Raw genomic sequence first — 26,619 nt, forward strand, 5'->3', positions numbered from 1 at the left:
TATCTACACACTCTTTTGATATAGAAGATAGATACGATTTTTTCTGAATTTCATATACAATAGTTAAAACTAAAAAAAAATTCAAAAGAATTTCCAATCATAAACAAATTCAAAGGAACTTCTCCACAAAAATTATCTTTCATTGGCTGTTCAAATTAAAAGTTTAGAATTTAAATATTTTTTAACTGCAAATATTATTATTTTTGTGTTTGTTGACGCCGTTTTTCGTCAACTTAAAATGTTAAACAATATGAGCTATGGTGAAGATGAATAGTATGATGGAACAACAACGGTTTTACGTGGTTCAGCAGTTAAATGTGCCTAGTCCACGAGTCTATTTATTTAGAACTTGGAGTTTTCTAGAAATCCTTCAGAGATGAATTCCCCAGAGTTCTCTCTCAAGATATCAAAAGATCCCTAGCTCCTTTACAAGTGTTCATGACCTCTCTATTTATAGAGAGTTTTCAGAGTTCATTCCCACATATTTTGGGAAGATACTTCTGCATACTAATTGAAATAATGATATTAAATGTTGTAACTCCTATATATAAGGAAACATCCCCTGAAGACTAGGAAATAGATAACAGACTTGTTAATATCCCTTTGATGTTGGGATGTTACAACAATAAATATCTTTAAACGTACAGAATGTGTTACACCAGACGACTCATCAAATTCCGAGATCAGCAACCAGCATCACGTCAGTCAAGGTTTACTGACAGATTACGAATTGGCCGTCTTATTCCAAGACCTGCTCGGAGCAGATAGATACCATCGAGGCTGTCACATTTCGAGCTTGTTCTCTTTAAGCTCGGACTACTCGGTCTAAAGGCATTCGCTAACAGATGTACCCCGATGCTATGCTCTTTCGAGCTTAGAAAGAATCTCGAGGTTACATCTTCGAGATTGCCGCCTTGCTTCGGGGGGTTTACAGCTGGACCATGAACATGCGTTTTTATATATCTCGAGCTCACACTTGACGAGTTCAGCCTTCGAGGTCATAATTTCTTATCTCGAAATCTGGATGTAACAGTGTTAATGTTTTAAATAAAAAATATATATATTTTAATAACGATGTTATTTTTTAGTGATCTTAGAATTTCTTAGTTGTTATTTTAAGTTTGTTACACCCCAAATTTCGAGATATAAAAAGCAGCCTCGAAATCTAGGCTCGCAAGTATGGAAATCAAATATGTAAAAGGGTGAACAACGTGATTACTTGTGGAGATAGTTAATCACTTTAAGATGCCACGCCATTGGCATCCGAGCATGCAGTGTGAGCTCGAAAGTAAAGGTTCCATCCGAAGGACAGCTTCGAAAGTCTGACAGATGAGGATGCGACACTATTGTTACGCTGAGCTCGAAACATCTTGCAGGCTCGAAAATTCATTGAAGCAATAACGTGTTCACGGTTATAAATGCCTATAACTGTGTGTAAACTACCCTATTTTTAAGGGATATTAATTAATATATTTAATTGTATTTTAATAAATTCTGTTGTATTTCAAATTCAAATGAGATATCTTGTAACTTCCCTAGAATTAAGGGAAAAAATATTCAATAAACCATGTCTATAAATAATCTGGTTAAGTCATTTAGTATTTTATGCACAAATTTGTCTCAAAGCTCTCTGAGATTGCCTATAAAGCATTAAACGCAGGCTACTTATTCAATAAAAATGACTCGTGGACGTAGGTACATGCTACAAAAATGATATTAAAATATGGTGCATCTATGGTGCGACCAATTTACCAGTGCACCCATTTTGGGATTTCGACACTTAAATAATTTATTTTTCTAATTTTTTTATAACGGTGAACATTGTAGTCATTTAAGACATCTTGTAAATTTTCACGAAACAATTTATTGTATGCGTGTCTATTTTTTTGTATGCGCTTGTAAAATGCAATTGTTTGAATTTGGTTATCGGTACTGTAAAACACAAGGATGTGGCATACCGCTATGTATAAAATCCAATATTAGATCCCACATAATTTAATTTAATTATTATTATGGGGTATCATCGCTAACCAATTAGAGCGTCACACCTCTTGTATTGTTGGACAACTTAAAATATCAAATAACAACACTATACTATAAAAGTAATTTTCTCTGTTTCACCGTATAATTATAATTTTTTTAATCAAATTAATTTATCAGGTAAATATCTCTATACATAACTTGTGAATGATGCAAGAAATATTATGACTTCACTGCATATAAAATCTTCCATTCAAATATGTTTATACTTTTGACATATGTATAAATATATATATATATATATTTATATATAAAACCAAGCTTCAATTTGTTTTAGATAAGTTGAAGGTCTCAACACAAATTATATAGATAAATGGTGTAGATAAGTTGTCTCCCTCGACTCCGGGAAACGTCGTCCTTATCCGGCGACTGTTTAGCTAGCCTGGGTCGACTTTTTGAAGCCAAGCTCCACCATTTTCATCGTTACTATTTCTTCATGCATGGCCTCTTAATGCATATGACAACATTAACAAGGTTGTTCTCTCATTGTATGGTTGCCTCTGTTTTTCTTTTTTTCGCTTTTGGTTTTGGGTTTGCCTCTGTGTATGCCATAAAGGGTTAAAGATAATAGTTATATTTGAATAATTACCTTACTCTTATTTGTATTTCTTTTCTTTACTGGTGGACTAAAGTATGCATGGATAAGAAAGGACCTGGTTCTTGCCATCACGGCCACGCGATAAATTACCACATCAAATAGAGATGAAATTAAGCAGCAAGCAAAAAGTAACTAACAAACTCTAATTTTTATTGATTGCTCTTTTGTTCCTTTTGACTCTCAAGCAATTAAGACTCAACAAGTGTCTCTAATGGTTAATTAAGAGTTGTCTGTAGTTTTTTTTTTTTGTCTCTCATCATATAAATCTGCATCCGGTTTAGTTTAACAAATAGGTCACTAGCTACAAAAATGATTTAAAATATAGGCTACGGGTGCATCCATTTTGGGATTTCGATACTTAATAATTTATTTTTCCAATTTTTTTTATAATAGTGTATATTGTAGTCATTTAAGATTTCTTGTAAATTTTCATAAAATTTGGAATACAATTTACAGTGATTAAAATAAAGTTCAAACAGTTTGTTGCACGCATGTCTATTTTTGTTTTTTATTTGAACTTTATTTTCAACACGGCAAAATACAAGGATGTGGCATACTGCTATTGGTAAAATCTAATATCGAGTCCCGTATAATTCAATTTAATTATTATGGGCATCATCACTCACTAATTAAATAGTGACACCTCTTGTAGTATTCGACAACTTAAAGTACCAAACTGCAGCATAGAAAAAAAGTATAAAATACCTTAAAAAGGAAGAAATGCAACCAAAACAGTATAAAAGTAATTTTCTATATTTCCCGCATAATTGTAATTTTTTTAATCAAATTAGTTTATCATCTAAATATCTCTATAGATAAATGGTGTAGATAAGTTGTCTCCCTCGACTCCGGGAAAGGTCGTCCTTCAGGCGACAATCTCCACCATCTTCATCGTTCCTGAAGGTCCCTGCACTGGTTTTTTTCTCAACTTTTGGTGGTCGTGAGTCCCTCAGTCTGCTTTTTAGGTTGAAATCAGTAGCTTCATTTTTTAAAAAAAATTATATATGCTACACCCCACCACATAAAAATGTGGCCTACTATTAGAACCAATGAGCTTTCAAAATTTATGGGTGCATGTCCAAGAAGTCTCTAGACAATATACTGCTCATTGGAGTGCTATGTCTAGCTAACTACAAATCTCCCACATCTCAACAATAGATGAGACGTATTCTTCTATATATACATGTGTAAAGGGAAGAAACTAAGTACAACATACTCTTTCCCAATCCAAGGAAAGCACTAATAATTAATCTCCATGGAGATCCAACTACCCTCTTTCCCAATCCTCTTGATCTCCTTCCTCTTTTTGTTTATGGTGCTTACCAAACTACTGAAAACAACAAAAACCAGCTCATTAAACCTTCCCCCAGGACCATGGAAATTGCCCCTTGTAGGAAACATACCCCACCTTCTTGGCTCTTCCCTACTCCATCATAAACTCAGGGATCTAGCCAAGAAACATGGGCCCCTGATGTACCTAAGAGTTGGAGCAGTTCCCACCATAATAGCTTCATCTGCAGACTATGCCAAAGAGATCATGAGAACCCACGACATCGTTTTCGCATCTAGGCCACAGATTCTTTATTCCCAGATCATACTATATGATTACTCAGACATTGGTTTTTGTCCATATGGCGAATATTGGAGGCAAGTGAGGAAGTTGTTTGTGCATGAGCTTTTCAGCCCAGCAAGACTTGAGTCCTTTTTCAAGCCTATTAGAAAAGAAGGGTTGCTTAGTTTTGTGGAATGGATTCGTTTGAATGATGGGTTGGCTATCAATCTCACTGACCAGGTCAATTTGGCGTTGTGTGGCATCTTTTCTAGGGTTACTTGTGGTCAGTCAAAGGTGGATGATGAAGAGATCTTGTCTGTGTTGATGGGGACTGTGGAGGTGTCATTAGGGTTTGAACTTACCGATTATTTTCCTTCTGTGAGTTTGTTTGGCCATATTAGTCGATCTAAGCCAAAACTCATGAAGCTGCGAGAAAGGTCATCGAGGATATTTGATAAAGTCATTCAAGAACACCAAGAGAAAAAGTCAACGGAGTTAAGTGCTGGCCAGCGTGGCGATGAGGAAGAAGATATGATTGATGTTCTTCTCAAGCATTACAACAATGGTGACCGTGGATATTCCTTGACCTTGGACAATCTTAAGGCAATAATTTGGGTAAGTTATTTATTTCAAAACTCGATTCGAAAAGTTAAGTCAGAATTAACTTTTTTATTAAATGCATTAATTGTTTATTCTTTGATATTCTATAATTTAGAGCATCTTCACATGTTCATAAAATTTTAAATAATTTTATAACCGAAAATGAAAATAAAATTCAAACAAACTTATTTCGTTTCATGCATGATAATTTTTATTATGTTTCTGAAAAATAATATATTTATTGGGTAACTAAAAGAGTTGCATTTGCACCATACCTTCTATATATTTATTAATATAAATATATATATATATATGTGGTCTTGGTTATTCGGTTCAAACATTATCTCTTGAAGCACGTGTTCATTATTATCTAGTAGTGTACAGTCTTGTCTTTTCAAACTTCCCAAAGATTAATATATATGTATATATTTGGTGTTACGTCAAGTGTTGAAAAATTAATCAATTTCATAGTTACACTGCTATATATTAGAATATAATTGTTTTAAGTCCGTCAAGTAAGATATAAATTCTACATATATTGTAGTGATTTACAAATTTCTTAATTAATTTCCAAACTAAAAAGAAAATTGTTTTTATTACCTAATAATAATTATTTGAAAATTATAATAATATATTATGTTATATCTTAAAAGTTTTAAGATAATTTAATTCTGTAATTAATAATACAGAAGGTTTTAATTAATGTATATATAATCTTTCAGGACATCTATAGTGCTGGAATTGAGACATCATCCACAACAATCGAATGGGCAATGTCTGAAATGATGAAGAATCCAACTATAATGAAAAAAGCACAAGAAGAGATTAGAGAAGTCTTTAGCAAGAAAGGGTCATCCATTGATGAAACAAGGCTTAGTGAAATGACATACTTGAAATCAATTGTTAAAGAAACCATGAGATTACACCCTTCTCTTCCTTTGTTAATTCCAAGAGAAAGCCAACATGAGTGTGAAATTAATGGGTTTCAGATACCGACCAAAACCAGAGCCATAGTTAATGTATGGGCAATTGCAAGAGATCCTAAGTATTGGACTGAGCCTGATAGTTTTATACCAGAAAGGTGGCTAAATAGCTCTATTGACTCAAAGGGTAACCATTTTGAGTATCTTCCATTTGGTGCTGGGAGGAGAATATGTCCAGGTTTATCAATTGGTCTCGTGAATGTGGGGTTCACTCTTGCATTGTTGCTATACCATTTCAATTGGAAACTCCCAAATGGAATGAAACATGAAGATATTGACATGACTGAGTCGTTTGGTGCAACACTGAAAAGAAAAAATTGTATAGACTTGATTCCTTCAAGTTATATTAATTAATGATCACATGTGGAGTTAGGTGAAGCTAGCCATATATATCATGAATGTTTTACTAGTTTGCTTGTGTTGGTTTTTTATTATTGTTAAATATTTCTTAGTATATCACCTGTTTAATTAGTAGCAATTGAAAAAGTAAGTAGCAACTATGTTATATCAAATTGGGTTATTGGAAGATTAAAGCATTTTTTGTTTTAATGAGAACTATGTAAAACTATTTGTTTATTATCTAATATATAGAAAAAAAAATTTGTCATTCCATCAACAATTTTGTCACTTTATGTAGTCTTTTTCATGCATTGCTTTAGAATAAAGATTTAGATTTAATTCTTTCCACTATTCTAATACATTTTATTATTATTTCATGCTTAACAACTCAAAGAGGACACATAATGAATCCCCATCATGTACAAATACACTTGGTATATTAGCTAAAATTTGAATAATTACATTTTAGAATTTTCTACATTATTCTCTTTCAAGACTCTCCAAGTTTTCCCCAATGAGGTTTATGTGTATGGCATTCTTATTATATATCATCACCCTCTCAGTATTTCACTATTAATCAAAAACATTAATTGCGGTACCATTCACTACAAGAAACCAGTTCTTTGCCGGCGTAATTCGTAATTGCGCCGGCAAAAATCACTTTCACCGGCGCAATTCATGAATTGCGCCGGCAAAAATCAAACCCTATGCCGGCACAATTTAACGCCGGAAAAGATGACTTTTGCCGGCGCAAGTCGGGGTTGCGCCGGCAAAAGTAATGCCAGATTTTTCAAAATAAGCGTACAAACTTTTGCCGGCGCCTTTCACCTAACGCGCTGGCAAAAGTCAACGTGTTTTTAAATTTTTACACGTTTGAAATAAAAAGTAGGTGGGCTTACTTTTGCCGGCGCGTTTCGTTGCGCCGGCAAAAGTGAAAAAACGCGCCGGCAAAAGTCGAGATAATTAAAACGGCATCGTTTTACTTTAGGGTTTACTTAAACACTTTTGCCGGCGCATTTTTAGACTTTTGCCGGCGCAACGAAACGCGCCGGCAAAAGTCTTAACGATATATCTCAGCCGCAGCCTCCTTCTTCCCCATTTCTGTTCTGAGTTTGTAAGCAAAGCTCTCTCTCTCTCCTCTGTGATAGTCTCCGACCACCGGTGTCCCATAATCCCACGCCGTGGCTCAAGTTATATATTGAAGCATCTCTCAAGGTTAGTAAAATGAGAAATTTTTTAACATTTTTGGATTTTTTTCTCAATATTATGTTTTGTAATTGTATTTTTTTTTTGTTATTCTCTCCCTATGAACAGGTGTGTTGTAACTCTCTCGGTGAAACAAATGCAAAGGTTAGTTTATATATATATTTATATATGTTTATATATATTTCGGTTTATATATATATATTTATATATGATTATATATATATGTATATATTTATATATATTAGTTATATCCGAATATATATATGTATATATTTATATATATTAGTTTATATATATGTATATATTTATATATATTAGTTATATCCGAATATATATATATATTAGTTATATCTGAATATATATATACTTAAATTTGGTTTTTTTTTTTTATATATCTGTATATATGTTTGTATATGGATATATGTTTATGTATTTCTGTAAATGGGTGTGTATATATGTTTATTTAATGTTAAATTTTTGTAGAAATTGATTAATATAAATGTATGTGTGTGATATTTGTTATTATAATTATATTTTTCTGTTTACAAAATAAATAAATGTGTAGTTTTAAAAAAATGATATTAATAATGAAAAAGAAAATATAATTTTAGTATTTATTAAAAAAAATTTGATTTGAGAATGTATATTTTTTTAATTTTAATGCTTAATATGTATATTAAAAAATAGATTAGATTATGTATATTAAAAAAATATATATTATATTTTTTATATTAAATATTATTTGTTTATAAATATTTACTAAATAAATTGTTTTGATGTTACTGATATAGAAAGATTTGATATATGTTATTAATCTTGGTTTATGTTGTGCATGTTATGAGAATGTTCTGTATATTGCTCTGGGACTATTCTGGTTATATATGTGTTTAATTTGTAGGTTTTTAAATTTTTGGGATAGTTTGAAATATAGTCGTTATGCTGCCCAATTTTTGTTGGAGTTAGTAAAATTAATAAAAGTTTAATAATTAATTAAATAAATATTTAAGTATAATTAAAAATTCATCAAAAAAATAATTTTTAACTATAATTTAAATAAAATAAAATTACCAATCATAATAATTAATAATTAATAATTAATTTTAACATTAATATTAGATGTTTTGTAATTGAAAAAGTTAAAAATATAAATGATTTAATAAAATATAAATATAATAAAATTATTATTGATTAAGTAAATAATCCAATACAAATTAAAGAATTTAATAAAAAATTACAAAATGGAGATTAATGTATAATTAAATTAATTTTAAATTAAAAGTAATAAATAAGTAAATGTTAAAGTAGACTAGTCAACGGACACGTGGCAGTACATGATTGATAAAATTTGTTATTATTCTTAAAATATTTTTTAATTTAACAAAAAAATAAAATTTACATTTTTTAAAAAAAAATTCAAAATTTTTTTCAACTTAAGATTAAGTATGAAAAATACATTTTTTTTTAAATTTAATTTTATATTGTTAATATCCTCAAAATTTTTAATTTATTATTATTAAAATCTTCCTATTTATCATTTTGTCTACTTGTTTTCAATTAAAGATTAAGTAATTTTGTTTAAAATCTAAGCAATAATTTAAGATTAAATATTTTTTTTACTTAATCCTAAATAATTGATTAAAAGCAGCAAATTTGATTTTTTTTTTGTAAAAAATGAAAAAAAAAATTATTTTTTGTTACCTTTAAATTGGAAAACAATAAATTGGATTTTTTAAAAAAAATAAAAAATATAAAATGTTTTTTTTTATGAAAAATTATTTAAAATAATAATAATAATAATGTGTACCAATCATGTGGTGTCACGTGTCATTTAAGTGTTAGTAAGTTGTAAGTTTGAGTAATTTAGCCGGAAATATCTCTATAAATAATTATTTTTGCCAGAGATAGGATATTATTATCAGTTAGTGATAATTAGGGAGACAAACAGTCATGAAATACTTTGACTATCATTTCCCTTATTTTAAGACAATTATTAATATTTTCTTAATTATTTCGCTTAAAGATGGCAAGCGACAGAAGCTGGATGAGTGCGAGGAATCGTTGGTCTCTGGAGTATAGAAATGGTGTTAAGGAGTTCTTCGATATCGCCAAAAATCAGTTGAACGATCGGGGTTTGGTTCGCTGTCCGTGCAAGAAATGTGGGAATGTTAAGTTCCAGCCTATAAATGCAATTTCGATGCATTTATTCAACAATGGCATCGTACAGTCCTACAAAGTGTGGCATTACCATGGAGAGGCGCTGCCGTCGCCACCAGCTGTGGTACGAGATCATGATAGAGATGAGATAGCGGATATCCTGGAGGATGTTTACGCTGAAGATGACGTTCCCCATGGAAACTATAATGATCCTCCCCAAGATGATCCTCAACATCGCGACAAGTATGACAATTTATTTAAGGAGATGTCAAGTGAACTGTACCCGGGTTGCCGAAAGTATTCCGCGTTGAACTTCTTGGTGAAGCTGATGCATCTCAAAGTAATTAACAAGTGCAGCAATCATTACTTTGATGGTTTGCTGGAATTGTTAGTCGACGCTATGCCTGACGGAACAATTTTACCTAAGTCTAACTATGAGGCGAAGGCAAAGTTGCGGAGTATTGGATTGGGATATGAGTCCATCGATGCTTGCAAGCATGACTGTGCACTGTTTTGGAAGGAGAATGCGAATTTGGAATTCTGTCCGGTTTGTGGTGAGTGTCGCTGGCAAGATAATCGTGGGAACGGGAAGAAAGTGGCCCATAAGGTCATGCGGTACTTTCCGTTGACGCCGAGATTGAAAAGGCTGTACAGTTCCAGATATACTGCAGAGGATATGAGATGGCACTATTCTAAAAGGCCAAGGGAAGATGGTGTGATGAGGCACCCCGCTGACAGTAAGGCGTGGAAGCACCTTGATGAGTTGTACCCATCTTTCGCAGCCGAACCTCGAAATGTTAGGCTTGGGTTGGCTACAGATGGTTTCAATCCTTTTGGGAACATGAGCAACTCTTACAGCATGTGGCCTGTAATACTTGTCCCATACAACTTGCCGCCGTGGAAGTGCATGAAACCACAGTCATTAATGTTGTCTATTCTTATTCCAGGTCCTTCTTCACCTGGAAAAGATATCGATGTCTATATGAGACCTTTGGTTGACGAGTTGAAGGAGTTATGGATGAATGGTGTCGAGACAAGAGATGCATACAATAGTACATTGTTCAATATGCGTGCAGCAGTCTTGTGGACCATTAACGACTACCCAGCTTATGCTATGATGTCTGGGTGGAGCACAAAAGGGTACAAGGCGTGTCCCACATGCAATGAAGAAACTCCCTCTGTAGGGATTAGAAGTAAGATTGCATACATTGGCCATAGGAGATTTCTTGATATGGATCATGAATGGAGGAGCAAACGAGCACTATTCGACGGTAACAGGGAACTCAGGCCACCACCGAAACATTACTCCGGTGATGATGTTTTGAAGCAATTAGAGAATTTGCTGATTAGACATCCTGGGAAACACAAAGAATTTGGTGGTGTGAAACGCAAAAGGGCTCCGATTGAACTTAATTGGTCGAAGAAGAGCATATTTTTCGAGCTTGATTATTGGAAGGAGTTATTGTTGAGGCATAATTTGGACGTAATGCACATTGAGAAGAATGTTTGCGACAGTGTCTTGGGAACTTTGTTGAACTTAGAGGGAAAATCTAAAGACACTGACAAGGCAAGACTTGATCTAGCAGACATGAAAATTAGGGAAAAACTCCACCTCCGCAAAGAGGGAAACAAGTGGAAGAAACCGCACGCCAGTTACACCCTCAGTGTCCCGGAGCGTCGAGTTTTCTGTGAATTTGTGAAGTCAGTTGAATTCCCGGACGGTTTTGCTGCAAACCTTTCGAAGAATGTCAATGTCAATGATGGCAAGATAACTGGGTTGAAATCACATGATTGCCACGTGTTGTTTCAGCAGTTGTTGCCCGCCGCACTTAGGTCGTTTTTGGTTCCGGAAGTTCGGAAGCCAATTATTGAGTTGTGCGGTTTTTTCAAAAAACTTTGTGCACGGACTTTGAATGTGAAAGACCTTGAGAAGATGGAGACAGACATTATCACCATTTTATGCAAGTTGGAAATGATATTTCCTCCAGCATTTTTCGATATTATGGTGCATTTGGTTTTGCACCTTCCGAAAGAGGCAATTCTTGGCGGTCCCGTGCACTTTAGGTGGATGTATCCCATTGAACGTTCGATGGGAGTTTATAAACAATATGTAAGAAATCGTGCACGTCCTGAAGGTTCAATCGCAGAAGCTTACGTGGTGAATGAGGCTTTAACCTTTTGCTCAATGTACCTGCGGGGGGTTGAGACTCGATTCAATCGACCTGAGAGGAATGACGATCGCGTTGAATCCCAACCAAATCGGGAATATTCTATTTATAAGGCTGTTGGTCGTCCATTTGGTAAGAAATCAAATATGCTCCTCAATCCGCAGTTAAAGCAAAAGGCTGAGTGGTATATCTTGAACAATTGTGCCGAAATTAAGGAGTACCTTAGGTGTGTTTTCTAGTATTTTTTCAATAATGATGTTTGGTTTATATACCGAGTAAATGCCAAAATCATAGTTTTTTTGTTCATTTGTAGTGAGCATATGGATGAATTAAGAAGACGGGGGGGCTTGAATCTTGAAGTTCAACAAAAAACTGATTTTCCTCAGTGGTTCAAAGAAAGAGTATGTATATTAGTCAATTCTTTTCTGAAACCCCAATTAGTCAATCCAAAACTAACTTTCAATGTTAATGTTGATAGGTGAACGGTTTGCATGAGTCAACACCTACTGAAGTGAATAATGAATTGTATGCTCTCGCAAACAAATCAAGCGGCACCGTGTATTCATATCCAGGGATGATAGTGAATGGTGTGAAATTTGTGACTCGTGGTCGTGATATGAAGCTTAAAACACAAAATTGCGGTGTAATGGTGCCAAGTGAGGAAGGAGTGAACTACTATGGAGTTTTGGAAGAAGTAATTGAATTGTCCTACTTGATGGGTTACAGTGTTGTCCTATTCAAGTGTAGATGGTTCAATACAAGTAGAATTAAAGTGGAATCCAATTTTACGAGCGTATATGTGAAAGAAGAATGTTATAAAGATGATCCTTTCGTTCTCGCATCTCAAGCGAAGTTGGTGTATTATCTTCGAGATGTGAAAAATGGGGATGATTGGAGGCTCGTTAATGAATACATTCCAAGGAATGTATGGGATTTCACAAATTCCGATGTTGATGATACTGAGACCACAAATGATATACCAATATTGCAAGAAGTTAATTCTTCTTCATTTCAGTTGTGGGTAGAACTTCCAATTTTTGATAATCTTCAGTATGATCGGGTTGATGTCAATGCCACTGAAGTGCACAACGTTGATGATTTGGTTGGCGAAGGTTCAGATGAATTTGTTGTCGATGATGAAGTTGAATTTGAAGACGACACGTTGGTCGAGTATGAAGACGATGAGGATGACGATAATGTTCTAGTCGATAGTGATAGTGATAGTGATGTTCGTAATGATGTTGTAGTTAGTGATGACGAGGACAGTGATATGTAATTTAAACAAGTGTATGTAACTTTTTATTTAATTCAATGAAAAGTTTATTTATTATCATTAATTAATGATAGTATTAGATATAGGTACACATGCACCTATTGGATGCTTTGGGGATAGTCAATGTATTCATGTACTGGTACTCATTTTTTCAATATATTTGATGAAATATGTTGAAAAAATGGGTAGTCGCACATGTCTGCTTACTATCTCCAAGGGATCTATTAGGTCGGAATAGGGTAGGTTGGGAAAGACAATAAGTAATAAAATGTTAATTCAATAACAAAAAATAATAGTGATGCACCTAGTGGATGCCTTGGGGATAGACAATGTATTCATGTACTGGTACTCATTTTTTCAATATATTTGATGAAATATGTTGAAAAAATGGGTAGTCGCACATGTCTGCTTACTATCTCCAAGGGATCTACTAGGTCGGAATATGGTAGGTTGGGAAAGACAATAAGTAATAAAATGTTAATTCAATAACAAAAAATAATAGCGATGCACCTAGTGGATGCCTTGGGGATAGTCAATGTATTCATGTACTGGTACTCATTTTTTCAATATATTTGATGAAATATGTTGAAAAAATGGGTAGTCGCACATGTCTGCTTACTATCTCCAAGGAATCTATTAGGTCGGAATAGGGTAGGTTGGGAAAGACAATAAGTAATAAAATGTTAATTCAATAACAAAAAATAATAGTGATGCACTTAGTGGATGCCTTGGGGATAGACAATGTATTCATGTACTGCTACTCATTTTTTCAAAATGTTTGATGAAATATTTTGAAAAAGTGTGTAGTCGCACATGTCTGCTTACTATCTCCAAGGGATCTACTAGGTCGGAATAGGGTAGGTTAGGAAAGACAATAAGTAATAAAATGTTAATTCAATAACAAAAAATAATAGTGATGCACCTAGTGGATGTCTTGGGGATAGACAATGTATTCATGTACTGCTCCTCATTTTTTTTAAATGTTTGATAAACATTTTAAAAAACTGAGGAGAAGTACATGACTTCTTACTATCTCCAAGGGATCCACTAGGTCGGAATAGGGTAGGTTTGGAAATACCATAATGAATAAATGTTAATTTTATAACAAAAAACAATAGACATACATAATTTGAATTAGTTAATTAATGAATATTTTAATGTAGAATGGCCGAAACAAGTAATGACACAGGTGGTGGCTCCAAGAGAGGCAGGGGAGCTTATTACGGTGCCAATATCGAGAAGGAGCTGGCCATCAAAAAAGTTACTCATTTGAAAGTAGAGTTTGATAAAGAAACTGGAAAAGCTATTCAAAAGTACGGCAAGTGGTTCAACAATTCTATGGCTCGTTATTTGCGTAGCACCGTACCCCCAACTACACTAGCTTGGGAACAAGTAAAACCAGCTGATATCGAAGTTATTCGAAAGAGACTATCTGTAAGCATTCTTTAAACCTTTAATAACTCATTATTAAATATTTTGTCTATCTTCAAAATATTTTAACAAATTCCAATTTTAATTGTGATTTTAGGAAAAATTCATTTATCCAGAAGACAATCCAGTAATCAACGATGCCATGGTAAGACAAATGCAAAAACATCTGACTGATTGGCGCCACACGATGAAGAAACACTGGGTAGATGTTGGAGGAGAGGTGGACAATGAGAGAGCGAAGTCAAAACCTTTTGTGTCGATCACTTCTTCTGATTGGGCAGTTCTGTGTGATTTTTGGGTTTCTGATTCTCACCAGGTATGCCGTACATTTTACATTAATTTTTAATTATAAAATTACAATTTAGATTAATGAGTACTGTTTTCTTTTTGAAGCGTATATCGAAGAAAAATAAAGAAGCTCGAGCTAAAATGACCATACCAGGAGGACACGGTTCCAAATCCATCGTTGCCCATGTTTATGATCACGTAAATTATAATAACTTATATCCTTACATTTACGAAAATATTATAAATGTCACAATGTTTAAATAATTTGCTTTTTTAGATGGACCCATCTACTGGCCAGCTCCCGAGCATGATCGACACATTCGAGCACCTGCACAAGAAGAAGGATAAGTGGATTAGTGATGCAGCGGCGACAAAACATGTAAGTTGCATAACCTTAACTAATTTATGATCATTTAACTTTAAAAAAGTTTAGTAAATAATTAATAAATATTAATTATTAATTGTTGTTGTCAATTAGTAATTATTTATTAATTATTAATTAAATTTTTAACAATGAAATCTTTATAATCTATGTGCCAATATTTTTATGATTAATGATTGTGGACTAAGATAAAAAAAGAATGTAATTAATGTTGTCCCCGTATCAGGGAGCTTGTGGACTAAAGTAAATTTGGTCATGAAAATCCATATCTGAATCAAAAACATGTAAATATAGTTGATGTATATGTTTGGAGACGTAAATTCCTCATTAATGGAATTAACTGCACTTACCGTATATATCAACAACATCTTCATGATTTTGATTCAGATATGGATTTTCATGACCAAATTTACTTTAGCCCACTTGCTCCCTGATACGGGAACAAAATTAATTACATTCTTTTTCAGTCACTGGTCTGTAGTCATTAATGATAGGATGTTGGCAGATAGATAATAAAGTTATATTTTATATGTTGTTATATTAAAAATTTATAAGTTAGGTTTTCAAATAATGTTATATTGGAATTCGAAATACGTGCTTTTTATTGTGCAGAATGAGATGACCGAACGTCGAGCATCGCAGAGTACGGCCCCTGCATCATCTGCTGCTTCTTGTGTCGGCGATAATGTCGACGGTCATTTCCCGCCTGATATGGATATTGTCACGGATGTCCTTGGACCCCGCTCGCGTTATAAGAAAGGGTTTGGGGGGTTGCCTAGGTTGAAGGCAATTGGCGCAAAGAGGGCAGCATCTTCGTCAACTTCTCAAATGTCCGGGCAATTGCCACCTGAAGTGGACACCATTTTGCAGCAAAATCAGGACATTATGCTAGAAAATCAGAACCTAAAGAAGCATACGACTAAACTTGAGAGTCGTCAACGGCGTCAAGATCTCCTGCTCAGTGCTTTGTTGAAGCAGGTTGGTCAATTGGCTCCTGGTTTTACTGTTGACTTACCAGACCAGGATTCGGACGAGGACGATGATGCTGATGGGGGCGGGAATGATGAGGCGGCCAGTACTCATTTGTAGAACTTTTTTTCTATTTATTTAAAATTTAATTTATGAGACATTTATTTTACTAAATTACTTTTATATTTTAATGTTTGGTGGAGACAATAAATATTAATAGTTGTAATTTTTTGTTTATTTATTTATAAAATTTTAATTTTATTTTTATTTATAATTAAATAATATTACTAAAAAATTAAATAATTATTAATATATTAAAATTGAAAATTATTAATTAATATTAATATATTGAAAATAATATTAATAATTTAATACAAATTATTATTTTAAAAATACTTTTACCGGCGCAAAATTACGTCGGCAAAGAGTTTCAATCTTACCTTCACATATACACTTTTACCGGCGCAAAAATGCGCCACTAAAAAATTAAACTATTGCCGGCGCATTATTGCGCCGCTAAAAGTGTTTTCCACAATATCGTGACAGATTTTTTTACCGGCGCATTTATATTTTCACCGGCGTATTTTTTCGTCGCCAAAAAAGTCCATTGCCGGCGCATTATATTTGCGTCGGCAAAAGTGACATTAGCGACGGAGATACGACGCAATTCTTTGCCGGCGCAAAATTGCGTCGGCAAAAACTCCATAGTTTTTGCCGGCGCAAAACCATACTTTTGCCGGCGCAAATTTGCGCCGGCAAAAGTCTCCTTTTTTGTAGTGATTAGATGTTAAGTAGTATACATTACAAGAAAGTCTGAAATTAGAGGCGGACTTTGTTCGCCAGTACTGTACAAGTTATTAGTGACAGACTACTGGGTCCACTGCTAATAATGTAGAAATATAAAAAAAAATTAATTTTTTTTTATTAATGGCGGACTTACCAATTATTAGCGGTAGGTAGTCTGCCGCTAATATACCAAAGAACTGCCTGGGAAACAAAAGGGTTTTCAATTTTAAAAATATTAGCGGCGGGTATTTTCCTTTAGTAGAGGCGGACTATCCGTTGCTATTACTAATAGTGGCGGGTAATCACCATTTTTAGCCGCGAAATATCCACCGCTAATAATACTATTAGCGGCGGGATAATATTAATAGCAGTGAGTCCCACCGATAATAATCTTGCATATTAAAAAAATTTCATATCGTTCCGTTCGTCCCTTTCACGTCTCTCATTTCTCTTCTCTTCTCTCTCAGACGCAAGCAACACATCTCTCATTTCTCTTTTCTTCTCTCTCACACGCAAGTTTCTCTTCTCTCTCAGACACAAGGCAACACTGCCCCACCACCGCCCCTCTCTCACTCTCTAAGACCTCACTGTCCAAGCACCACCACCACCATGCACAACCCAAGTTATGAGGTATATATTGTATTCATTTTTTAATTTTAATTTTTTGTATGTAGTTTTTATTTTATTTTAATTATTTGTATTTATGTTCAGAACCCCCCACGCCGGAGTTTCGGACCACCACCAGTGTATGTATTTTTTTTAATGATATTGGTTTCATAATATTTATTAAAAAAATAGATTTCTGTGTTGTAATATATTGTATTTAATTTATTGTTAAAAGAATGAGATTTGATTATCAAAAAATTTATAATTAAAAAAATATTAGTATGTTGCTTTATTTTTTTAGCAGAGCATCAAACTTTTGAAAGAAAAAAATCAGATTATTAATGTATGTGTTTTATTATATTTTTGTATTAATCATATTATGGTTTATGTTCATTTGTGTTTGTAATATTATTTTAATAAATATTTTGTTGTTCTAGTTATTTTAGGTTTGTTGTTTGAAGATTTTAAATTTTGGGATAGGTCAAATTTAAGTTGTTATGATGTCAATTTTTTTTTAAAAAAAAACTATATATTTTATAATAAATGTTTTGGGATTTTTAGAGTGCAGGATTTAAAATTTTTTGAAATGATCGTATTACTTTTTATAAATATATATTTACATAATTTAGTTTATATTTTTAAAGTTATACTATTCATTAATTATAAATTTTTATTTGAATTTTGGCGACATTTTATGACTATCAGCATTGGAGTTTTATTAACTGTCGGCGTTGGGGTCAATAGCGACACCTTTTAACTATCAGCATTGGTCTCAAATTAACTGTCGGCGTTGGGCTCAATAGCGACACCTTTTAACTGTTAGTATTGGTCTAGAATTAACTGTTGGCGTTGGGGTCAATAGATACACATTTTAACTGTCGGCATTGGTCTCGAATTAACTGTCGTTGTTGGGGTCAATAGCGACAGTCAAAAGCAACGGTGACAGTTATTAGCTATCGGCGTTAGTCTCTATGCCTACAGTTTTTAACTGTCGGCATAGAGTCCTGTTAAGCTGACTGTCGTGGTTGGGTGTCAAGAAAACCCAGTTTTTTAGTAGTGTGTTATGCTGTCAAATTTTTTGTGAAATTTTATTAAGTAAAGTAGTTTGATTTTTTTTTTGTTATATGTTATGTGAACATTATGAAAATTGTAATGAATATTATTTAACTTAGTTAATTAGTATTATTATAATTGATTGAAAATTATTAAGAAAAATTAATTAGTATTTAATTAGAAGTTAACTTTTTTTTTTGTCTCGGTATGCATATGATTGATAGCTTTTGACTACAACCATCAATTATAGGGATTTCGACACAGAAATGATAATTTTAAAATATTAATAATGAAATAATAAATGAAAAAGATTAATAAAATTTATCTAATTATTTAAAAAATTAATTTGTCTAAAATTTAAATAATAATTAATTTGTAAAATTATTATTATTATTATAACAAATTAAAAAATTATGAATAAATAATTAAATAAATAATAATTTATTTTTTAATTATTTAAATAATAAGTTTGATATAACATTATCTAATTAAATAATTTAATGTAATTTTTTATTAAATAACATTATCTAATATTAAATAGTTATAAATTAGTTGAATATAGAAATTGATAATTATATTTAATAAAATTTTGAAAAATTAGTAATTAAATGATAAATTATTTTAGGAAAAATTATTAATTTGTTTATTAAATAATATTATCTAATATTAACTAGTATTAAATTATTTGAACATAGAAATTGATAATTTTATTTAATAAAAGTTTTAAAAATTAATAATGAATAATTAAATAAATAATAAATTATTTTAAGATAAATTATTAATTTGTTTATTAAATAAAATTATCTAATATTAACTAGTATTAAATTATTTGAACATAGAAATTGATAATTTTATTTGATAAATGTGTTAAAAATTAATAATGATTAATTAAATAAATTGTTACACCCAGATTTCGAGTATTAGGAATTATGATCCCGAAATTTTGGCTCATTAGGTATAAGCTCGAAATATGCACAGTCCTCATATGATCCTCCCGTCTTATGAGGTAAGCTCGCAACAACAAAGGGTTCAACACTTGTATATATTCCCTGATGTATCTCTTGCCATCAGACAAGATGATCCGAGCTCGAGAGGCACAAGCTCGAATATGATGACTCAATCAATAACTTGTTGGGAGCAAATGCGAATCAAGAATGGCGAGCTCGTGATTGAAAAATAATCTCGAAGGCATAATAAGCCCAATTTCTAAACTAGTCGGTTACGTGTGAATGTATTTATTGTTGTAAAATCCCTATGTTGAAGGATATGATGTAATTAGTTATCCCATCTCACATTCTATGAGATAATATCATGCACGTAGAAAATAATGGATTAAGTGGCATTATATCATTTGATTCACAGAATCTCTTCCTGAAATATGTGGGAATGAATTCTGAAACCTTCTCTATAAATAGAGAAGAAAACCCCATTTGTAAAAGACCGAAATCTTGAGATTTGGAGAGAAAACTCTGGGCAACTATTCTCTGAAAGTTTTCAGGAAACTCCAAAGAACTAATAATATAGACTCGTGGACTAGGCAGATTTTTAATTGCTGAACCACGTAAAAAGATCTTGTTTTCATCTTCTTATTTCATTTCCTCTGATATATTCTTGTTTAATTGCTCTCCTTTTTAAGTTGACAAAAAATGGCGTCAACAGTTTGGTGCTTTCACTGAGAGCCATTAAACAGTGCGTGAATCTGTCTAGTCAAAGAGCCTCTCCAATTAGCAACGGTTGCAAATGATCCCAATATACCTGAGAAAGAAATTATAAATGAAGATGAATACCCACGACAGCCTGGAAAGCAGCCTATGGTGAATTTTGATCCCGGGGACCACCTGCCCCCAGGGTCGACGAGGATATGTTCCAATAGTGGAACTCGAAAATTTCCAACTGCATAAGCAATTGGTAGAAGCTACAAAACGCAATGAAGAGTTAGCCAGGCTAGCAGCTGAGGCACAGACGGCTCAGGCCCCACCTCCTCCTCCCCAGGACACTCAGGCCCCACCTCGTAGGCCCAGGGGACGTCCTCGAAAGAATGCAGCCACCTGGAGAGTGGAACAATCACCGCCACGACATCCCCTCCTGTTCCCCCAAGACCTCAGAGGGGGCTCAGGCTGAGGCCACTGCCAACCTGACTGTAGCAACACACACGGGGATGGGGGATAACCGAGCCCCCTTGGTGGCTTGGACCCAAATCTTGGTGTAGCGCAAAATGTCCCAAAACCTAACTTGGAAAATTCGAGACCTTCCAAGCCCAACAATGGGAGACATCCACCGTCTTCCATAAGACACCCACAATAACCAATAAGGCATCCCTCACCAATTCAAGATGCTCCGCGACCTGCCCCTCAAAATAGGGATCGACAGGCTGGGTGGGGGCATAGAAATGGAGAGACTGCGTGAGATCATAGGGCTCCTCAACCTACTAGAAGCCAAATGTCGCGGTCACGAGCTACTGGGACAAGGAGACTAGCAGGGGATCCACCTCGTAATCACCGATCGACGAGCTACGTAAGTGAAAGCTTGGATTACACTAGGTCTATGAGCATTTATGACTCAGAGCCAAGGAATGCCGGGAATAGAGGAGATCACCCTGAATTACGAGAACACTTAAACCATAATGGGGGGGGGGGGTGATAATTCCCCGAATCCAGATCTACGAGATCATCTGAACGGTCGCAAGCAGCCGATGCACAATCCTGCACCAAGACGGGGAACTGGAGTTGTAATCAACGATAACTAGCTCCCTCCAGTTTAGGCCAGGCCTCCTGTAGATCCAGTTCAAGAGAGGATTAAGCAATTGGATAGAGCATTCAGGCTCTTACAGAACGAACATAGTCGGGAACAAGACGAAAAGTTCGATGAGGAACTCGAGCCCTTTGCCCCACATATCTCTAACACCCCATTTCCTCAAGGATTTAGATTTCCTCATGTCCCGCCATTCGATGGAAATTCATATCCATAAAAGCCACTTGAGCACATTCAACACAATTATGCGAGCCAACAATGTGGGCTACGAGCTCAGGTGTATGTTATTCCCAGCCTCTCTCACGGGACCAGTAAAAAACTGGTTTGAAAAATATAAGAGACATTCGATTGCCTCCTGGGATCAACTGTCGAGAGATTTTAAGAAACAATTCAAAGACATGATCGGCATTAGACCCGAGGCTTCAGCCTTGACCAATGTCCGGCAATGGCCAAATGAGTCACTAAAAGGTTACCTCACAAGGTTTAACTTAGAAGTCGCTAGAGCTCGAGATGTCGACGATAGTGGCCATTTAATGGTCATTCGAGCCGAAATAATGCCTAGGAGACCTCTCTGGGAAGACTTGCAAAGAAAGCCTGTAAGGTCCTGTAATGACCCAACTATTTCTAAGACTTAGATCATTAAACCTACTAGACATAACTAGTACTTTGAAGAGAACATACATGAGAAAAATTCATAACTTTATTGAAAACTGTAAAATAATATTTGTGATACATAAATGAGATCATTGTTTTCAAATAAAACATAACTTAAAATGAAATTGTTTACAAAGCTAAATGCGGAAAAATACATAAAAACGTAATGTAAATAGACTAAAAAAAATGACGTCCTCGAATCGACACGCAGCCTATCCACTCCATTCATCTCAACACACACGCCAAGCTTCCAAGAATCCTTCTGCCTTTGTATCTATTTTCCTGCATCATACTAAAAGTAAAGGAGTGAGCCTAATGCCCAGCAAGGAAAAACTACTAACAACATAAACATATACATAAAATTATATCATAAACATATACTATAAACATATCATAAACATATACTATAAACATACGTCATATACTACTACGTACAATGGCCATTATACTACTTGGGGCTTGTTAACTAAGCAAGTCATATGCCCAATGGATTTGTGGGGCTTGCTAGCCAAGCAAGTCATATGCCCATAAGTTATTGGGGCTTGCTAGCTAGACAAGTTATATGCCCAAGGTCTATAAATATACTATACATAATGTAACATAAGATAGCATAACATATCATATAAACATATAAAATTCTATCATATTTTCCTTACCAAAATTGTGATATTTGAGAACAAAATGCGGGACTTGGAACACTAAAAATGGTGAGTATTCCTAAACAGAAAAGAATAAATGTGGAAACTAAACCTTTAAGAAGAACTTACCAAGAAAGGTCTTTTAGTTTCAAGAACCTAATCAAAAACCAATATCAAAAGTTAGGATCTGAATAAAAGGAACTAAAGAAAACTAAAGAGTTTTAGAGAACTAGACATAAAGAATAAGAGTACCTTAGTGTAGAGTCCAAGAACTTTACTTAGCTAAGTTAGATAGTAGTATAATAGTAATAATAGTATTATCTTTATAACTGTGGATTTTTGGTTCAGACCGGGATTTATTTGGACACTCATAGTAGTACTTGTAGATTTTCTAAGTTTAACCTATAGTTTAGGAATATTAATTTTAACCTAAGGTTTGATTAATATGACTGATATTAAGGATAATATTTATTATACTATAAGGTTTAGATAAGAACCAATAAGATAATAGCACATGTTATGTATCGGTTTATTAATGATTAAGTATTTTGAGGATTAAATTTATTAAGGTTAAAATTTGAATACTCTAAGGTCAGTCAGCAGCTTTGAAAACGTTAGAGGGCTTAGTCAAGGCTGTTTACTCAATTCAAATTAAGCTAAAAATGTGTAATTTCGTGTTTAAATATTCAGCGTATGCCGATATATCGCAGCTATAGGGGGCGATATATCGCAGTACGAAGATACGGAAAACACGAAACGTTGCACGATTGCCTCGGGCATAATGGCCCAGGCGATATCACTACACCAAATACCCCATTCCATAAAACATAAATATAACTTTATTAAAAAAGCATTATACTATCTAATGTAAAAATAAAAGCGGTAAATGATGAATAGTAAAAAAAAAAGGCGGGTTAGGAAATTGTTATACTTTCCTTTTCCCTCTCTTCCCGTTCTATTCTCTAGACCTAAACCCAAAGCTCTCATTTTTTTCCTCTAATCTAAAAACCCTGTCTCTAAGCTGGTCTCCTCACTCACCCTTCCCCGATCCCTCTCCTTCTCTCTCTCTCTCTCTCCTGCTCCCTCAACTACGACGGCGAGGGGATAGACGAGGCTTCAACCACGGTGGAGGTCGACGGGGCTGACAGAGGCTTAGCGGGACTGCCGGAGGCTCGACGACGTGGACTCGGAGACTCGTTGGTGCAGGTAAAGATCTCTCTCTCCCTCGTTCTGTTGGTGGGTGATTTTTTGGGTTATATACTTCGTGGGTTTATTAATTTTTTGTTCTTCATTGTTTTATTTCAATTATTGTACTTTGTTTGTTTGATGTTCTTCTTCTTCTTCTTTTTTCACTGTTGAGGTAACGAAGTATATATATCATGGGGCTTAATTTTCTTCCTTAATCTTGCTTCATTACCATGATTTGTTTTATGTTGTGTTTGCTTAATTTTTTTTGGTGCTACAACATTGCTATTATCAACCTTCAGCTTTGCTGGTGCGTTTTCTCTGACGATACGGCGTTTTCTCTGAGGAAAACCCTCGACCTTCAGCTTTGCTGGTGCTATGGCGGGTCGCGGCCGACCGAAGAAGAACGACGTCCAAGGGACTCGACGAAGCACGATGAAGACCTTGCGGAAGAAAGGACCGACTTCCTCCGATAGGGTCGCCAAATCGAAGTCGATGGCAGAGGCTATAGGAGTGGAAGCACTCTCTGTTTCTGGCGATGAGACGGAGGGAGAGGGGATTGCGACGGCAATGGAGCAGGAGGCTATTACTCCCCGAGTCATTTTTGGGCGCGCCCATCAGGAACAGGAGGTTCGGTCGGAGGTTGGAGCTCACCAGACGGAGGTTGAGGCTAAATCTGGTAAGATTTCTATATCCCCGATTCTTCACTCTGGGGAGATTACACAGAATTTAAATCATAGATTTGGAGAATCTGAAGCAAAAGTGAAATGCCCATCTGGGGTTAAAATTGATATGGAAGACATTCAAGAGGAAATCGATTATTGGGATTCTGCCTTAGTATGCTATGTACTGGGAGCAAACATTCCTTTTCATGTTTTTGATGGATTTGCTAACAGAATGTGGAAGGATAAAGGATTGCATAAGGTGGGAGTATTAGCGAAAGGAATTCATATTGTTAGATTCACTTCAGTGACTGCCAGGGATGAGGTTCTTCACGGAGGGTATATGTTTTTTGACAAGAAGCCAGTTATTATGAAAGCCTGGGATCCCTATACTGATTTTACTCAGGCAAATGTCTGTTCGGTAGCAACTTGGATTCAAATCCCTGGATTGGATCTTAGATACTGGGGGGAACGGACACTGTTCAAAATTGTTGGGCAATTAGGAACTCCTCTAATGCTAGATGAGGTGACCAAGAACAAAGAGCTATTGAATTTCCCTCGGGTGATGATTGAGGTGCAGCTACACCAATCCTTTCCTGATGAAATTTCGTTCACTAATGAACTGAATCAGGAAGTTGTGTTGCCGGTGAAATATGAGTGGCTACCGATTGTTTGTGATCATTGTTTTGGTATGGGGCATAAGTCAGCGGTGTGCAAGAAGAAAGAGGTGCCAAAGCAGGCATGGGTGGTGAAAAAGAAAGAGGCAGCGACGAACATAAACAGCAAAACAGTTGAGGGACACGAGGATGATGGCTTTCAACAAGTTACAAAGGGAGTTAAAGGGGTCCGGATGGAAGTGAAGGAAAGGACAGGTTTTGAAATGTCAAATAATTTCGGGGTCTTAATAGATACAGGGGAATGCTCTAAGATTGAGAATGAAGAGGATCGTACACAGGGAGGGGGGGAGCCTCCCTTGGGGAATGGATAGAATATTGTGTTGGAATGTCAGGGGGATCAATAAGCGCCAAAAACAGGAGGAGGTTAAAAGATTGATTTTCTCGATGCAAGTTGGTCTTGTTGGTCTCCTTGAAACCAAAATACAGGCTCACAAGTTGGGTGCTGTATATGTAAATATGTTCTCGGGATGGTGTTTTTCTACCAATAACGCCTGGCACAAAGGTGGAAGAATAATGGTGAGTTGGAACCCCAATATGTTTTCTATAAACATCAAGAAGTGTACTAGCCAATTAATGCATCTAGAGGTGCAATCGAGAGCGGGAATGGAAAGCTTCATGGCAACCTTTATCTATGCTTTTAATGAAGAGGAGAATAGACGAATTTTGTGGAAAGATTTGAAAGAGATTGAGAAGGAATTGAAGGCACCTTGGCTGGTTTTAGGTGACTTTAATGACATTTTGAGTGTAGAAGAAAGGATCGGGGGGAACAAAAGGCAGCAGGTTTCGAAAGACTTTAAAGAGTGTGTAGAGGCTTGCGAGTTGGAGGATTTGAAGTTCACAGGTAGTTTCTTTACTTGGTCGAATAAACAAGCTGCTGAAACAAGAATTTACTCCAAAATAGATCGGGTTTTAGCTAATCAGAAATGGCTAGATAAATTCCCCACTGCTGAGGTATTGTTTATGGCGGAAGGAGAGTTTGATCACTGTCCCGCGTTGCTTTCGGTGTATCCGGTTGGGCAGCAAGGCAAGAAACCGTTTAGATACTTTCGTTTTTGGAAAACTGCTCCAGGTTTTGCCCAGCAGCTACAGCAAGTTTGGAATATGAGCATTGAAGGTGCTCCTATGTTCATACTAGTACAGAAGCTTAAGGCATTCAAGGAAAGGTTGAGGCAGCTGAATAAAAATGAGTTTGGGGATGTACAGGCTATGGAGGTGCGGCTAAGGCAGACTTTGTTGGACAGCCAAGAAGAATTGCAAAAAGACCCCCTAAATGCGGATTTGATCATTAAAGAAAAAACTGCTAGGACCCAACACAAGGCAGCACACCAGATTTTTATTTCCTTCCTTCAGCAAAAAGCCAAGATAGCCTGGCTTAAGGATGGAGATGACAACTCTGCCATTTTTCATGCTAGCATTCGTTCTAGGAGGGCCTTAAACAGAATTTATTCTATTCATGATCAGCAAGGGAACAAGATTCATCAACCTGAGCAAGTAACAGAGGTGTTTTTAAGCTTTTATAAGACTTTACTGGGTTGTTCACTCATTGGGAGGAAGGCTGTCAGTAGACGAATTGTGACTTTAGACCCGATTATTACTGCAAACCATACAAGATTATTGTTGTCCG

General features: G+C 34.9%; 3 protein-coding genes and 1 long non-coding RNA gene across 4 annotated transcripts; all 4 read left to right on the plus strand.

Annotated features, from left to right (window-relative positions):
* The first annotated feature begins 3,814 nt into the window (after positions 1-3,814).
* On the plus strand, positions 3,815-6,392 carry LOC133783203 (cytochrome P450 71D9-like). The gene is made up of 2 exons (XM_062222753.1): positions 3,815-4,805; positions 5,513-6,392. Exons 1-2 carry the CDS (start codon positions 3,894-3,896, stop codon positions 6,125-6,127), a joined length of 1,527 nt encoding a protein of 508 aa, XP_062078737.1. The 5' UTR covers positions 3,815-3,893; the 3' UTR covers positions 6,128-6,392.
* A 683-nt stretch (positions 6,393-7,075) lies between these two features.
* On the plus strand, positions 7,076-14,280 carry LOC133784484 (uncharacterized). The gene is made up of 3 exons (XR_009871365.1): positions 7,076-7,327; positions 7,427-7,462; positions 14,077-14,280. It is a non-coding gene; the product is annotated as an uncharacterized LOC133784484 (long non-coding RNA).
* A 635-nt stretch (positions 14,281-14,915) lies between these two features.
* Positions 14,916-16,154, plus strand: LOC133784485 (uncharacterized). The gene is made up of 2 exons (XM_062223812.1): positions 14,916-15,011; positions 15,627-16,154. The coding sequence occupies exons 1-2, from the start codon at positions 14,940-14,942 to the stop codon at positions 16,101-16,103; spliced, it is 549 nt and encodes a 182-aa protein (XP_062079796.1). The 5' UTR covers positions 14,916-14,939; the 3' UTR covers positions 16,104-16,154.
* A 7,880-nt stretch (positions 16,155-24,034) lies between these two features.
* On the plus strand, positions 24,035-25,306 carry LOC133786025 (uncharacterized). The gene has a single exon (XM_062225237.1). The coding sequence runs from the start codon at positions 24,035-24,037 to the stop codon at positions 25,304-25,306; it is 1,272 nt and encodes a 423-aa protein (XP_062081221.1).
* The last annotated feature ends 1,313 nt before the right edge of the window (positions 25,307-26,619 follow it).

Source organism: Humulus lupulus, chromosome 6, assembly GCF_963169125.1.
Source record: "Humulus lupulus chromosome 6, drHumLupu1.1, whole genome shotgun sequence".
NCBI lineage: Eukaryota > Viridiplantae > Streptophyta > Magnoliopsida > Rosales > Cannabaceae > Humulus > Humulus lupulus.